This window comes from Myotis davidii, unplaced genomic scaffold (genome assembly GCF_000327345.1).
Source record: "Myotis davidii unplaced genomic scaffold, ASM32734v1 scaffold591, whole genome shotgun sequence".
NCBI lineage: Eukaryota > Metazoa > Chordata > Mammalia > Chiroptera > Vespertilionidae > Myotis > Myotis davidii.
This window is the reverse complement of record NW_006284340.1, coordinates 2,727,591-2,744,483: the sequence shown is the minus strand read 5'-3', so window position 1 is coordinate 2,744,483 and position 16,893 is coordinate 2,727,591. Positions and strand designations below refer to the sequence as shown.

The following is a 16,893-nucleotide window of genomic DNA, read 5'->3' as shown; positions in this document are numbered from 1 at the left end:
TACCATCGCCCTCAGAAGTTTCCTCCTGCCCCTTATCCTAAGAGTTTTAATAGTGATTCCTAAGTCTACAACTCTTTTACACACTTGAAGGTGCCCAGAGTAAATCCCATTAATATTTAAAATGCTTAATTTAAAAATAAATCCGCATATTCCCTGTTCTTGTACTTTAGAGACTTTTGATATATCCAGTGAATACATATTCAAAATATTTGATATCATATTTCAAACTGAACAATAAACATGTTCTTTAAGACCATTAAGAAATGAAGCAGCTATTTCTTAAGAATTTTATTTCTCATCATGCCTTCCTTCTCCCTGGATGGCTTGGGGGTGGAGGTGTAGCAGACAGACTGCCTAGAAAATAAGTTAAAGTGTTGAGTTCAAGAAATTCCATGTTGATACTGTGGACCAATTCGTAACTGTTAGATATTGAATACCTGATATGTGCAGGAACTGTTAAGTGCTTAAAAATATAGAGGTGAACAAAAATAGACACTGTCTCTGACCTCATGGGGCTTACAGTCTTTTAGGGGAAATAGATATTAATGAAGTAATTACAGAAATAAAAAGTGTGATGACAGTGAGAAGTGCGCTATGGGGACCTGACTAATGTGGTTCATGGCAGTGTTGGTCAGAGCAGACTTCTCTGAGGAAAGGATGTACGAACTAAGATCCAAAAGATCCTAGGAATTAACTTCATGACAGTCGGGGCAGGAATGATGGGGTGAGTGAAGCAAAACTGAGAGCAGCATTTGCACAAAATTTGTGGTAGATAGACAGCTCTGTGTATTAGAAAAGACTTGGTGTGTTCAAGGACCTATAAAGGAGGCCCTTGAGGCTGGAGCAGAATACAGAGAGAGTGTATACAAGATGAGGCTAGGAAGGTGGACAGAAACCAGAACATGTGGAGACTTGTCAGCTGCACTCAGAATTATGGTCCTTACTCAAGTGCAATGGAGAAATCTGTGAAGGAATTTTAAACTTTTAGGGGTGGTGACACCTAAGATTTTATCCTGACTTAACTATTTTTTTTTTTCCAAATGAATCTGGTAGCTTTAGTTTTAAAGCAGGGTTACCAGGATGTCTGGTATTTCATCAGTCTCTTCTGATGTATATTATTTATTCAGTTGCTTTCTGCCTGACTGAACATTATTCTACCAGGATTTTCTGACGGACTTGGTGATGTCTGAGGTGGATCGTTGTGGAGAACATGATGTCTTGATCTTCAGAGAGAATACCATTGCCACCAAGTCCATTGAGGAATACCTCAAGTTGGTGGGACAACAGTATCTTCATGATGCCTTGGGTATGGAGAAGGAAAACATTTTCTTTTCTTCCCCTTTTGATTTTAAGTTATTTCATCCTCATGAGACAAACAAATTGGGCTAAACTTCTGGGTGTTGTTTAGGTCTAGCTGACTAGAGTGTTATTCAAGAAGTGGCTTTAAGAAGTCTCCACAGTACTCACCAGTGGAAGAACAGCAGATGGGTTTATTACAATTTGTACAAAAAGAGAAAGCCCATCAGCATGTGCAGCTACCCCAAGACCCTCAAGTGTCTGAGATACACAATAATACCAGTTGGGGGAGGAGGGCTGTTTCCCCAGACGTGTTGGGTATTTACATCATGATATAAATGTACTGTCTTAAAAGTGTTAACATTTGTTATCAAGCATCAATAACTAGGAAACTCTTGCCAAGTCCCACAGCTCTGTTTCTATCTTCAAGGCCTTCAAAATTTTCAACAATAACTGACTTTTATTCACTCAGTAGTTCCTGTTAAGTCACTCACTTACAGTTCCAGGCATCAACCACTAAAGTAAGTTACGGTGCTGGGCACTTCAGTGTACATCATGATAAAACAGGCATGAGTTCCTTGGAGAACATAGTCATTTTCTTTATATCCATATCCCTGTACTTCACACAGAATGTAGACCAACTGTGTCCTATAAAAACATAATGGAGTTATATGTGAGTACTTGAAATTTTCTAATAGTCACAGGTGAAATTAATTTTAATAACATTTTATTTAACCCATTTTATCCAACTATGAACAGGTAATCAGTATAAAAATTATTAATGCGTAAAAATTCTTTACTTTTTTATACTATTTGAAATTCAATGTGTATTTTACATTTATTGCACATTTCAATTTGTACTAGCTACATTTCAAGTGTTCAGTAACACATATGACTGTTAGGAGTAGACCATAAAGAATGTTGACTGAGTTGGATAGATTTTGCCTTCAAGGAGCTTATAGTATAGGGAGGTAAGAAAAATAAGACTATATATCCCTACAACTAAAAAAGAGAGAAACCATGTGCATTTTCAAAGACTTAAAGAAATTGATTCTAGCTGATATTGTATGTGCTATGGCAGGAGTCTCTAATGATACAATTGAAGATTTCATCATAAGCATTAAATAAAATAAAAAGACTTTTCAATGAATTCTCCGAAAAACTAATTAACTACAGCTGAGTGCTCTGAATCATTAAAGTTGTACATAGTTCATACATTTGGGGAGGGAAAAAAGGGATGCTATTTCCAGACTACTTAAAGAATTCTCTAAGAAAATTGAGTTAAAAGTTACCAGGTATATTATGTAATCTTCATTTCTCTTGATTAAAGCATTACTATTTACTTCACAGGCTCTGCCTCAGTTACGACTTAAATCTTCCATCTGTTGGCCCCCTTTACCTTTCTGATTGAAATCAGATTACACACTTGATGTCCTGTGACACACAGAAATACCACCTGTGAAATATAGAAAAGCAGACCCTAGAAAGGCCTGATTTCCATCCTTGGTGACAAAGGCAAATTCTTTTTTAGCAGTAATATGTTCATTCATGTGGACTTATTTCTGCATATGAAATTAGATGCTAGATAGCAGTAAGTTGATGGTTCACATGGAAAACACAGAACATTTTGGGCACAAACTTACATTTGCACCATGTAGTGAGCAGCCACCCTCTTTGGCTCTGATTTCTTTCAAAGGAAAGAGAGCAAATATAAATGGATTGTTGAATCTGCCTCAGTAATTTTTGATTGGGCAAGCAGCTTCTGGATACAAACCTATAAAAGGTTCACCTTTCAATGTGGTATTTTCCACATTATCAGACATGAGTTATAGTTTTAAAAGTAAAATAATTTTCTCTGTTTTGGAGGATTGTAATATATCATAATCGGGGGTTGGGGGAGGTGATTTTAGGCTGCAATTTTGGCCAATTTACTTCCAGACCCTTGATTTATTTGGCTCTTTTTCTTGAAGAATAAAAGAAAAATATTCTTAAAATTCACAAATTATTTATTAATATTAGTACTATTTTCCCAGGATGGTATAACCTTAAGGAACTCACTAAACAGAATATTTATAATATAAATCAAAAGGTGGGTTAATTTTTACATGGAATATTTGACAATAATGACTTGGTTTTAAATTTAGATACTCTTTAAAAGGGATAAATAGTATAGAAGCACATAGCATAGAGACTTTGAGAGCATGTTGAATACAAATCTTTTGGGAAACGTTTTTAGAAGCCTTTTACTAGTTTTAGTTACTTTGCTTTATGAAAAACTATTTTAAAGTTGCCTAATTTGCACATAACAATACTTATTGTATGGAGCCCCTAAAAATGCCAGGCACCATATTAGACACTTTTTTTTTCATGCATTATTTCAGATCCTCACCACAGCTCTGTAGAGTGGGAGTCATTACGCTATTCTCCAAATACAGCAGCTGAAGCTTAGACTAGTTAAGTGATTTTTCAAGGCCCCACAATCATTAAGCGATGGCCCCAGGATTTGATCCCAGATCTGTCTGGCTCCAAAGTCTTTTTCTTCTCTGTGCACCACTGTTTCCTATTCTCCAGGCATTTTTCTTTCAAATAACCACTTCTCATCCTCTCATAACTATTTTTAAATGCTTTCATTTACCTCAGTATTAGCCATTTTGCTAGGAAAAAAATGCTGTTTATACTACTGCTGCTACTTAATTTTGCAGAAATCATTATTTACTTTCATAAAATCTAGTATAACTAGCCTGAACCTCAAGTAATATGAGGCCTCCTCTTTCAGAAAGGCCTATAAAAACCCAAGGACACATAGTACCATGCATCATAAATATGTATTGAGCACTTGCAATGCTTAGGGAGCTATTTGATAGGCTGGGGATCTGAACATGAATAGAATATGGTCCCTGATCTCCAAAGGTATTCATCCTAGAGATGAGACAGACATATGAACAAATAAGCACAAAACATTGTGAAACATGGAACAGAAAATATACAGGTATAGTGGTGGGTAAACATGTAAGGTAAGGACTTTTTCTTTCAGAGAATGTTGGGCATATCCTTTGAGAGAATAGGATATGAACAGGGCTTCTAAGCTAAATCTATTTGGAAAAACAATACCGATTATATAAAGAGATGTTCTGCTACAATCTTGTGCTGTATTAATGACTGTTCCTATTACAAGAGGTAAGTCTAGACATCCTTACTCAAATCTATGTTTGGTACCAGAATTAGCAGTTAAAACCTTAAGTGGGCTAGTTAGTCAAGAGTCCAAGTTCGAGATGTGTGGTCATCAGGGTTGTTTTTTCTCCTAAGATAATAACACTATTCACCCTGGTAAAGGGGCCTTATAACAAATAATGAATTTATGCTCATTTATTTGTGGTTTCAGATAAAAGATATAAAGTTATATCATTGTTTATTAGTAGTATCATTGTTATTTTTATAAATACCATGATGATGATGATGGTGGTGATTGCTGTTTTTTCACTTCCAGGGTAAAGAAAATAAACATGATATTTGAAAGGTGATAACTCTTGGTTTCCAAAGCAATGACCCTTCATGAACAGTCTTTGGTATCCCCCTGTCAGATCTCAGAAAGATTCCCTATTATGCATTTTAGGACAGGAATCCTAAGTCCTATTGTTCTATTTAGGAAGACCCTGTTTATAGTTCTACTATCTGTCATCTTCTCTCTTCAAATAGGGGAGTTCATCAAAGCTTTGTATGAGTCAGATGAGAACTGTGAAGTGGATCCCAGCAAATGTTCATCTAGTGAATTGATAGACCATCAGAGCAACCTGAAAATGTGCTGTGAACTGGCTTTTTGCAAGATCATCAACTCTTACTGGTGAGCTGGTATCAGTGCTTCATCCACCACCTTTGGAACTTGCATTTTTTATATAAAAGTCATCACGGTGTTAACTATTGTTTCCCAACCAAAGGAAGGGCTTGGGGGTGGTGGGGGGAGGTAGGGGGAGACTGACAGTTTCCCTTATACATTCCTGTCTAAAATCTAAACCTCCATTGTGAGCCCAAGAATTTCTGAACTATATACATAAATACAGTGTTTGTGTACAAAATTATCACCACATTCTCTAATTGGTTTCTAAAATATTTATTTGGTGTTAAAAAGATGCGTTAGTTATTTTTGATCATTGCTCCAACCCCAGCAATTGGTAAGATTTTGGAAGATTTTGGATGAACAGTCTTTAGAGAGATTATGGTGATCTTGATTAAACCAGATGGTATAGCCAGGAGCCTCATGCCATTTTCCCACTTTGCAAAACTAAATTTATACTAATTCCTGAGTTTTACAGCTTTGGGTTTCTAGTCTCCATCTGGGCTTCTGTGAATTTTCCACCACCTCTCAGCCACAAACCATTTAAGGCCTCCACTAGGCCCTCATTGCCTGGCTCTAGAGCGGAGGTGTGTTGGGCCAGAGTGAGATTGCTTGCACTTTCTGTGGGTATTTAGAGATTTTGATCTTTTTCCCTTCCCCAGTGTTTTCCCTCGTGAACTGAAAGAGGTGTTTGCATCATGGAAGCAGCAGTGCTTGAACCGCGGGAAGCAAGACATCAGTGAACGGCTCATCAGTGCCTCGTTGTTCCTGCGTTTCCTGTGCCCAGCCATCATGTCTCCCAGTCTGTTCAACCTTATGCAGGAGTATCCTGATGACCGCACGTCTCGGACTCTGACTCTGATTGCCAAGGTCATTCAGAACCTGGCTAACTTTGCCAAGTATGTGTTGCTACCATAACCCCTTTTTACAAAACATTGTTTAAAAAAATAAATGAGATCTAAAATTTGGGTGGTGATAGGGATCCTCGTCACTCATGTTATAAGACTTTTATTATAAACTAGAGGCTCGGTGCACAAATTCATGCATGGGGCGGGGTCCCCTCAGCCCAGCCTGCACCCTTTCCAATCCTCAGGGGATGTCCGACTGCTGGTTTTGGGATCGGGCCTAAACCAGCAGTCAGATATCCCTCTCACAATCCTGGATCACTGGCCTGCCTCGTCGCCCCTAACTGCCACCCTTCCCCTGCCAGCCTGGTCACCCCTAACTGCCCCCTGCTGCTGGCCAGGTCATCCCCAACTGCCCCCTCCCTGCTAGCCTGGTTACTCCTAACTGCCCCCATCCCCACCCTCCACTGCCAGCCTGGTCACCCCTTGCTGCCGGTCTGGTCACCCCACATGGCCCCTCTGCCAGCCTGGATGCCCCATGCAGCCTGCTGTTCAGTCGTGTGGTTGTCCCTCACTAACCTCCCCTGCCGGCCTGGTTGTAGGCAGCCATCTTGTGAGGGTATGAGGGTTAATTTGCATATTACCTCTTTATTACATAGGATAACAAAAAAATTGGAAACAACTTAAATATTCATTTTATAGAGGAGTGGTTGAGTAACCTAGGGTACATGCATTCAGAACATTTGCAGCCACTATAAACAGTGTTTTCAAAGAATAGCCAATAATATGGAAAATGATGAAGATATAATTATATTCAATGAAAAGGGCTATTAAAAACTTTAGGGAAAAAAAAGGATATTATATGGTGCATATGCTATTATTCCAGCAGTTTAAAAACACAAAAACTTTAGTATAAACAGTTGGGAAGAACAATCAGACAAATTCTCCAGTTACATTTTCTAAAACAATTGGCCTGCCCCCTTTAAACAAGTCAATGTCATGAAAGATGGAAGGGGACTGTTTTAGATTTAAAATGACTAGATGCAATGCTTGAATCTTATTTAGACCTGAATTGGAAAAAAGTCTATAAAAGTCCATTTGGGGACAACTGATGAAATTTAATTTTAAAAATTTTATTGTGATAATGACATTGGTTTATGTAAGAGATATTCCTTATTCAAAGTATATACATATATATAAATGTGTGTGTGTGTGTGTGTGTGTGTATGTATATATATATAGAGAGAGAAAGCGCACAAACTTGACAAAATGTTAACACTTGGTTAATGTAGATGAGGCATATTTTTTCAATTTTTGGTAGATTTAAAGCTTTTTTAAAAGACATTGGAAAGCAATTGGAGGAAATACACACAAATGTAAACAGTAGATAAATTCAGGCGATAGTGCATCCACACTTTTTTTTCTACTTCTCATTGTTTTTAAATTTTTCTCAGTTTGTGTAATTTTTATAATTTATAGAAAATAATTTTATGGAATCACTGAAAAAAAGTCACACTGGCAGAAAAATGATCAGAACAGACTCACTCAATAGTGAAGCTTAAAGACAAGATTCTATTAGTGATATACTGAAGGAAAAAACTAGAACTTTGGTGAGACAGATTGTTTCCTGGCTTAAATAGTTACTTTTTAAGTGCACTACTTTAACTTTGAGTACCCTATAGGTAACCCAATGCAAAAACATACATATTTACCCATATTTGAGCTAATTTTAGTAAAAATTATTTCTGGCTTATTTGGGAACAAGTTTTATGGACTTAAACTAGGCCCCGAAGATAGCTAGAATCTAGATAGGCAAAGAAGAGAGCAAGTTCTTCTCTAGTAGAAATATATAACATGAGCAAAGGCTTAGAGAAGAAAAAGAGTATATGTATTTGGGAAACTTGAAGAAGCGAATTATATTGAAGGTTTATACTGATGAACATTTGGTAGGTAAATGAAGGTTATGTTACAGAGAGCTTTAAATACAAGAAAAATGAGTTTTAGCTTTACACAATAGAAAATAGAAAGCTATTCAGAAGTTTTGAGTATTAATATTAAGAAAGTATGTCTTAGCATTTATCACTTATAAATAACTAGAGGCCCAATGCATGAAAATTTGTGCAAGAGTAGGCCTTCCTCTTCCCCTGTCTGCCAGCACCAGCTTCCCTTCGGCACTGGGGACTGGGGCAGCTTCCCTCCTCCAGCCACCTGCAGGCACCCAGGAACCAGGCTGGCTTCCCTTCGGCCCCGGCTTTATCAGGAAGGATGTCCAGAAGACGTCCGGTCTAATTAGCATATTACTCTTTTATTATTATAGATAAAATTAGTCACTTACCTCCCCAAAATAAAAATAAAAATTTATAGCTCTGTATACAGTCAACTCAAAATGATCACCTCTCTTTTCCTGAATATGTTCTTTCTCATTTTCTCTCCCTCTCCTTTAGATTCGGTAACAAAGAAGAATACATGGCATTCATGAATGATTTTTTAGAACATGAGTGGGGTGGAATGAAGCGCTTTCTTTTGGAGATCTCTAATCCAGACACCATCTCAAATACCCCAGGCTTTGATGGTTACATTGACCTGGGCCGGGAGCTTTCAGTTTTGCATTCCTTACTGTGGGAAGTAGTTTCCCAACTTGATAAGGTAAAGTAGGCTGGAATAGTAAAGGGAGAAGGGAGGTAGAGAACTTGAATGTACCTGAATTCTGCAGAGCATCCACAGGGTGATAGCACTCACCTTTCTGTTAATTGAAAGCAACCTTTTGTCCTGTATATCTTAGAATAAATGGTTGTCATTTCTGAGTGAAATGTACACCCTACAAACCAGAAAGTTCTAGAAAGCCATGAAATTACTTATCTATTTTTCAAGTAATTATCTGCATTAATGGAGTATATATTTCTATAAATAAATAAGTACAGTATATATAACATATTTAAAAACTTGCCTAGACACTAATATCTATTATTAGTGTATGTAGCCTTATTCATGTGCAGTAGGATGACATGAAGCCTCATACAGCAATTTCTAAGAAAAGGGTGGACTTCAAAATATATGGGTGGACTATCATGTTTAATCAGCTTTATCCTTGAGAATGTTTTTGTTGTTATTCTAGTCAGAAGGCTTAATATAACTATTAGTACTACAGAGTTATGAGGGATCTGAAAATCCTGGTGGTTTTTTCTCCATAGATGTAAATTAAGAATCCAGAAACAATTATAATTCTTAATTTATTTTCTGACTACAAGCTAAGAATTTTATTATTAAATCTAAATAAGAATTTCATATTAATAACTAGATATATACCATACCAATCATTTTCTTCCTTCTGGGATTTTGCAAAGAGGAATAGGTTTTGTAATGGAGAATAGTCTTAACAGACATAGGTTAGATTTATCACAATAATTATTTATTGATGCTTTTCTTTACTACAGGTACTTTATAAATATGTTGGTGTGGTATGTTAGAATAACTTCAAAAGACAAAGTTATTTTTCTGTGATGAGACTTTGTTTTCCTTCATTTTTCTATTATCCTTAAAAATGTTCCAATAATATTGGAGGGGTGTAAAACCTATTAATAAAGACCACTTTCCTGAGGAAATGCAAATGGTAGGGTATCCACTGCTGCTTTAAACATTGTGAAATAATAAACTGTTCCTTATTCTTCAGGACCCCTTCTATACTTGTAGAAATGCCAGCTGGACTTTAAGTTGCAGCTGTGCTGAGGGTAAATCCCTTGACTATGAATCATGGTTCAAGAAGGCATCCTCCAGGTGACATTTGATCAGGCATTCTACCTATTTGAGCAGGGTTGAAGAATCTCTTGGTTGTTGAAAAACCAAAGGAGACCCATAGGCAACCATGTGAAACTGCCTAACAGTTGAGCGGTCCTATAAAACGCCATGAGAATAAGAATTCCCCAAAGAAAAAAATGATTGAGATGGATAAAACAAGTACTAAAAAGTTATTCTTTGTTGAATAACTGTATCAGTAAGATGCAGATACAGTTTTCTTGTGAAATAAGCCTCATTTATTCAGGGTCAAGGTCTTTTTAACAGGCTTTGCTGTGTAAATACACTTTCTCTCTTTTTTTTTATCTCTGTTTGGTCCTGGGAACCAGGAGTACGTTTAGACATATTTTATAGAGAAAGTTTACCTGAGTTTTCTGTTTGTTTGTTTTTTAATTGTCATGTTTATGCCAATCTAGTTGGCAATAATAGGTCCGGGTTCCCAAGATTAAATGGTATAGTTGATAGCAGTGTCAACTGTGTGTCCTGGAATGTTTTGGACCCCTGCATGCAATACTTTCTTGTATGTGGCATGCATTTCTTCCCTCACATAATCCCTTTTCTTTGGAAGTTTCATCACACTAGCCTTTTGGTTAGAAGGTATTTGGTCCTTCCCCTCCCCCCACCCCCAGCTTGATTTACTAGCCTTCCAAAGATTTTGTTTGCTTTGCATGCCGATTTTAGTTGGAATGGCAATATTTTGGTTGTTTTGAGCATGTCTTTTAATTTTTATTTGCATAATCCTAATTTCTATTTCCTTTCTTTCCTCGATGCCTGCTGCACCTTGTTTCGCGTCCTCCATCCATCTCGACGCCATGGTTCCGCTGCTCCATAACAATACATTATGAACCTGCCAATCCCACATGCAAACACCTACCCTCCCCTCCAACCTACACCCCTTCATCATTGGACCTCCTGGTCCTCAAAACAATCTGTGGTGGATGTCGCAATGCTTATTATCCAATTAGGGTGAAAATTCCTTCCTACAGGCGACTGTGGCAAAACTGGGACCTCTCCCTCGGGTTCTTGCTGATATCACCAAGTCTCTGACGAACCCTACGCCAATACAACAGCAGCTGAGACGCTTCACTGAGCATAACTCCAGTCCCAATGTCAGTGGAAGCCTCTCCTCTGGGCTGCAGAAAATATTTGAAGACCCTACTGACAGGTATGAAAGAGAATTTGAAGTACTGTCCCAGAGATAAAATGCTTAGAGATTTGGTGAAAATCTATTTAATTTATGTGTTGAATTTACCAACTTTAAAGTCTTGAGCAATTGGAAATAATCATCTGATCTGAGATAAAGCCAATTGTTTGTCATAATAATACACAAGATCTAGGATATTTATTTTCTAGAATGATATTGTAAAGTTATATTGAACAAATGCGTTAAAAAAAACTATGTCCTGCTTAATGGAAGACTTAAGAGCTCTATGAAATTGACATTTTCATATATAGTAGCACTCAAAAATCAGGAGAACCTCAGTTAAAAACATTTTATAACTGGCTGTTTCAGCTACACAATGGACACAGTATTGATGCTTAGACTTTGTTTTCTTAGTGTTGGCAAGATTTGTGCCTTTGGCATGGGCCCTTGGGTTGTGCACTTAGAGCCTCTCCTCTTGAACAAATTAAATATGAATTGGGATACCTTGGGAGGGCTTAAAGTCAAACTAGAAAATGATTGGAATGCTAGTAAAAATGGAAGACAGTGATGGAGTGGTATACACAATATTATTCCCCACCTTTGGAGAAAAACTAAAAATGTTGGATTTTATTTTGAGAATTGTAAGGATGAAATCTGAGCTTAGATGTAAGCATCTGCATTGGGCCTGTGAGCCTTCAGAAGAGCTCATATGCCTGAATTGAGGAATCTTAACTATGTTGAATGTGTCTCAAGAGTAATTAAGGTGTCCTTTCTGTTTCTACAGTGATTTGCATAAACTAAAGTCTCCAAGCCAGGACAACACAGATAGCTATTTCAGGGGGAAAACATTATTGCTGGTTCAGCAAGCCTCCTCCCAGAGCATGACTTATTCTGAGAAGGATGAAAAGGAAGGTAGCCTTCCTAATGGGCGGAGCATCTCCCTCATGGACCTCCAGGACACACACGCTGCTCAAGTGGAGCATGCGTCCGTCATGCTCGATGTGCCTCTGCGCTTGACCGGAAGTCAGCTTTCCATAACCCAGGTCGCCAGCATCAAGCAGCTGCGGGAAACCCAAAGCACACCCCAGAGTGCACCCCAAGTCAGAAGGCCCCTGCACCCAGCCTTGAACCAGCCAGGCAGCCTCCAGCCCTTGTCATTCCAGAACCCTGTCTATCACCTCAGTAACCCAATCCCAGCAATGCCAAAGGCCTCCGTGGATTCCAGTTTGGAGAACCTAAGCACTGCCAGTTCCAGAAGCCAAAGTAACAGTGAAGACTTCAAACTCAGTGGACCCAGCAATAGCAGCATGGAAGACTTCAGCAAACGTAGCACTCAGAGTGAGGACTTCTCCAGGCGGCACACTATGCCAGACAGACACATACCTCTTGCTCTGCCCCGGCAAAATAGTACTGGGCAGGCACAAATCCGAAAAATGGACCAAGCTGGATTGGGTGCCCGAGCGAAAGCCGCGCCGTCCCTGCCACACAGTGCTTCCTTACGGAGCACAGGGAGCATGTCAGTGGCCTCGGCAGCCCTGGTGGCCGAGCCTGTGCAGAATGGAAGCCGGTCCCGGCAGCAGTCCTCTTCCTCCAGAGAGAGCCCTGTTCCCAAAGTGAGAGCAATCCAGAGACAGCAGACACAGCAGGTAGGGCGAATGCCGGATGACCTGGCTTCTACCTGGTCCAACTGTTTCCTCGGTCTTTGTGTCGAAATCATTGGGAAACCCCATTGCTAACAAGGTCTCCACTTAAAAATATTTCTGCCACCTTTAAATGGTAAGAGGAAATAAAAGGTTTAGGAGGCTTCTAGTGAGGTGAGACAACAGAGTGTAGCTTGACTCATCACCCTGAGGATACGGTAACAACCACGCAGGGGCCTTGCTTTCCCTTCACTCGGCACTGAGAACAGATCCGTTATGTTGAATGAATAATTACACACTTAAACTGTGGAATCTATAGGCCAAGTCAACCAGAAAGTATTTGGGGACCTGGACATTAATTCTCCCTAAATATTTTTTCTTATGCTTCCAAAATAAAGTTTTGTATTCTGAGCCAAGAGTTTAATATAACTACTCCCTACTCCATCCTCCAGCTCCCTCTGGAAATACCAAGTCCCTTGTGCCTTTTCCTGGAAATCACTAGGAAAATAAACAACTGAACACTGATAGTGGCAATGTAAAGGAGAGGGGGAGGAAATAGACACACAGGTGGTTGACAAGTATTCTAAACATTTACAACTTCCTTATAATTTCTCTTTACATTTGGCGTGGTGAATTTGTGGCCTACAGGTCCTATAAGGTCTGCAAAATCATTTGGTCTGGCCCTGCCAAGGCATTAGGGGTGAGTTAATTAAAAGTTTGACCAAGTATAGTAGGCTAATTTTTAAGTTGATAATTTTGTATGGCCTGTGAATGATATAAATATCCAAATAGCCCTTGGCAGTAAAAAGGTTCCCCATCCCTGCTTTACAAGCACAAGCCCAGCTAATGTCCTACCCAATTTTAATATTAGATTGGTAAAATCTTTTCTTCTTGATAAGAAGGTTTTCCAAGAGGCACCAATATATATTTTGTTCTTTGAAACAAACTGAAAACCTTAGGAATATGTATGAGTGTGTGTGTGTGTGTGTGTGTGTGTGTGTGTGTGTGAGAGAGAGAGAGAGAGAGAGAGAGAGAGAATTTCCTATTTTATCTGAAAAAGATTTTTCTCCTGAAAAGTTTTATATTTGTTGAATTTTTTGAAACCTAATCATACTTTATAAATACTAGGGGAAGCTTTGTGATTTAAAAAAGGCCTTTGTCAGCCAAATAACTTGTCAGAGGAAACTAAAATAAAACCCCAATGTATCTCTTTAATATATTTGCATTTTTATAGGTAAGCCTTTACTAATTTGGCTGCTTCTGTCTCTATTCTGTTGTGATCAGAGTCCTTGCTCCTACTTTGATAACTATTGTTTAAAAAATTAGAACATTTGCAGAATTTTTGGATACAGAAAAAGAGGAAGGGATGGAAAACAGGTCCAACTCCACCTGATTCTGGTGGCTGACTTCCTGGGCAAAACCTCCTAGTTAGCCATTCTTTCCTAAGAAATAAAGGTTTTCTTCCATCTTAAATTTTTCATTTTTATTTTGTTGTATTTTTCCCAAATTTACCAATTCATTTGATTTAATAAGCATTTTCATTTAAAGAAAAGGAAAATTATATAATACTAGAGGTCCATTGCACGAAGAGATTCGTGCAATAGGCCTTCCTTCCCCTGGCTGCCGGCACCAGTTTTCCTCTGGCAACCGGGACCCAGGCCTTCACTCCGGCTGCAGTGGAGAAGCCAAACCTCTTCAGTCTTCAGTCATCTTCAGTTGTCTTCAGTCTTCGCTCAGGCAGAGCCTTCAGTCTTCACTGTGTGCCTGCATATGCAAATTAACCACCATTTTTGTTGGGATAATTTGCATACTCATCCTGATTGGCTGGTGGGCATAGCAGAGTGACACCAATTTCCATGTTTCCCTTTTATTAGTGTAGATGATACAATAATATACATTGTTTTCCTTTTCTTTAAATGAAAATGCTTATTAATTGCTCATATAGCTATATCTCATATATATACACATTTAATTTGCTAGTTAGGAGGCTATCAGTTATTCACACCTTATTGTGAATTAGTTTCCACACATTGCTTTTATGCCAGCTTCCAGTTGAGATCAACTCCTTTCAGAGTATTAAAGTGTTTATTGAGTCAAGAGAAGAATGATAAGTAATTTTAGAAATGGAATATTTTGTGGAGGCAAATAGCTACTAGGGGGCTTACCCATGAGCACCCTGAGGATGAAATAAGGAGAAGAGAAGAATATCAGATTGGAAGAGAGGGACAGGACAGGGAAGGACGTCTACTTACTTTTGAGGTTGACAATGGATGTCAGCCCAGCCCTGGACAGAAGAGAGGAATGCTCACCCATTCCTCCTTTAGTCATCAATTCCCAGGGCCCATGACTCAGACAGATTCTTCGATTGTCAGTAACAATGTTTGTGCTATAGGAAAATATAACACCTGTCACATAAGCACTCAGTACATGTTTCTATGGGTGATAGATGGGCAGTGGTAAATATATACAGTCTCCAAACAACCAATTTAAAATTTTGTCACAGCCATTAATGCATTGAAGAATGTCTATATTATATTGCCATATAGTGAGGCATAGCCACAGTGAGATGTCCTAACACAGCTTTAGATAGTCACCTTTGCTTATGCCTTTGCTGGTCTGCCACCTCATATCAGTTAAACCATAAATCACTATATTTTGATTGCTCAAGTTTCTGGTTTTTCTACGCTGGCTTTTTCTAGGCAGATGGTTCATTCTTTCGAATTTATGTTATTTTTTTAAATTCCTTTCTGTTTTTTGCTTGCTCTTCTCATCTTACTCCCATGAAGCCTCTGAAATTCTATATAATCAGCGCATTTTTCAGGCGAATTCCTTTACATATTATAATTGCAAATTGTGTTAGAGAATTCTTCTCTCCCCAAAACTAGAGGACCTCTTTGTGGGGATTGTTCTGTAGGCGCCTGCAATTATCAGTGGCTTTGTCCTGTGCAAATTCCATTTATATCTATGCACAAAGGAGTGGCCGTTGTTGTGGCACTGTAACTAGCCTCGGTCTCCTCCATCTACTGAGTAGGAAGGAAATAAAATTCCAGTAAAACAATCTACAGAGGGAATTATTTTTCCAGGAAACTTTAATTTTTGCCCCTTTTCAGTCTCTGTGTGGATTTATTTTTTCTCATTTTTCTCTTCATTTTGTTTTTCATGCATCATGTACTCTGTATGCATAATACACTTTATCTGCAATGTCTGAGTTGTTCAGATATAACATGTTACCTAAACTTAGAAGTTCAAATTTGAAGAAGCTCTTAAAATTGGTATTTGGCCAGCCTATTGGAATGATGCTATAGTTTTCACATTTGGATTTGTTGACCCTCCCCTAAACCAACCTCTTCAAGCACTCTCGGCATTTACTTAGTAATTTAGTCCACCCATCTTTGGTGCCGATAGCAGAAGTGTTGTTATTCATTGATGGGAACCTGACCATTTCAGACTGTGGAGAAGCTGAAACCAACAAGTCTCATTTGTACATAGTAAATACTAGCAAGGAACCAGGGAGCTGCCCGTTCTCAATTGTCCTCAGCATAGCCAGGCTATGAGTAATTATAGGGTCAGCGAAACTGCTCCTCAGACTCTTTTGCCCTAAAGTATTATGATTGTTCCCAGTGAAACCCTATACAGCTTTATCTCAAGAGGGAGATGTTCTTAGTAGGAATTCCTACTCCTTTACTTTTTGTCTTTTTTAAATCCTTCGTTTTCTTTAATGATCCCCTGTTGAAAGTCAGTGGCTGTAAAAGCTCTTCTCGTGGCTACAGCGAAGCAAAGTGGGATCTGAATCTCTTACCAACCTCTCTTTCAATGTCTTTGTCTATAAACTGGAGGTAATAAGTTCTGCTATATATCCAGCTTATGAAGAAGATGGAACAATTATTGGGGAATAGCCTCTGCTGCACTACATATAGTAATAAAGTGTAGTTTATTAATAAAAGGCGGATTAGAGGAAAAACAGTGTATCTTTCTCTTAGTAATAAATTATAGTAATGAATTCTGTCTAGAGTATTAATAAATAATGTTTCATCAAGCAGCTTTGTACAATTATATAGTCACTACCATTCCAAAAAAAAATCACACAAAAAACTATATGATATGCTGCCATGCCTCAAATATTGACAGTCTAATTAGGAAATAAGACCAGCACACATAAGACCAATAGAAAAAAATATAAACAATATATAGGTTTTTTTAATATGAAGAATATATTACAACAAGAAAATAATTTTGAAACAAAAATCACCTCTATTTTCTTCCAGTCTAACACAATAACTAATTTTTATTTGTTCAATATTACTTTTCCATCTCTTTATAATTGTGTAAAAGTTTTATCATGAA

At 38.1% G+C, this 16,893-nt stretch overlaps 1 protein-coding gene across 6 annotated transcripts in view; it reads left to right on the top strand.

The window, feature by feature from the left end:
- RASAL2 (RAS protein activator like 2) overlaps positions 1 to 16,893 on the top strand; it is a 177,050-nt gene that overhangs the window by 146,447 nt on the left and 13,710 nt on the right. For all 6 annotated transcript variants that reach the window (XM_015570144.1, XM_015570141.1, XM_006754519.2 and 3 more), the window contains 6 exons: positions 1,162 to 1,306; positions 4,993 to 5,137; positions 5,791 to 6,027; positions 8,418 to 8,619; positions 10,731 to 10,930; positions 11,694 to 12,555. In XM_015570144.1, the coding sequence (XP_015425630.1) occupies positions 1,162 to 1,306; positions 4,993 to 5,137; positions 5,791 to 6,027; positions 8,418 to 8,619; positions 10,731 to 10,930; positions 11,694 to 12,555 (1,791 nt within the window). The remainder of the gene's footprint in view (positions 1 to 1,161; positions 1,307 to 4,992; positions 5,138 to 5,790; positions 6,028 to 8,417; positions 8,620 to 10,730; positions 10,931 to 11,693; positions 12,556 to 16,893) is intronic.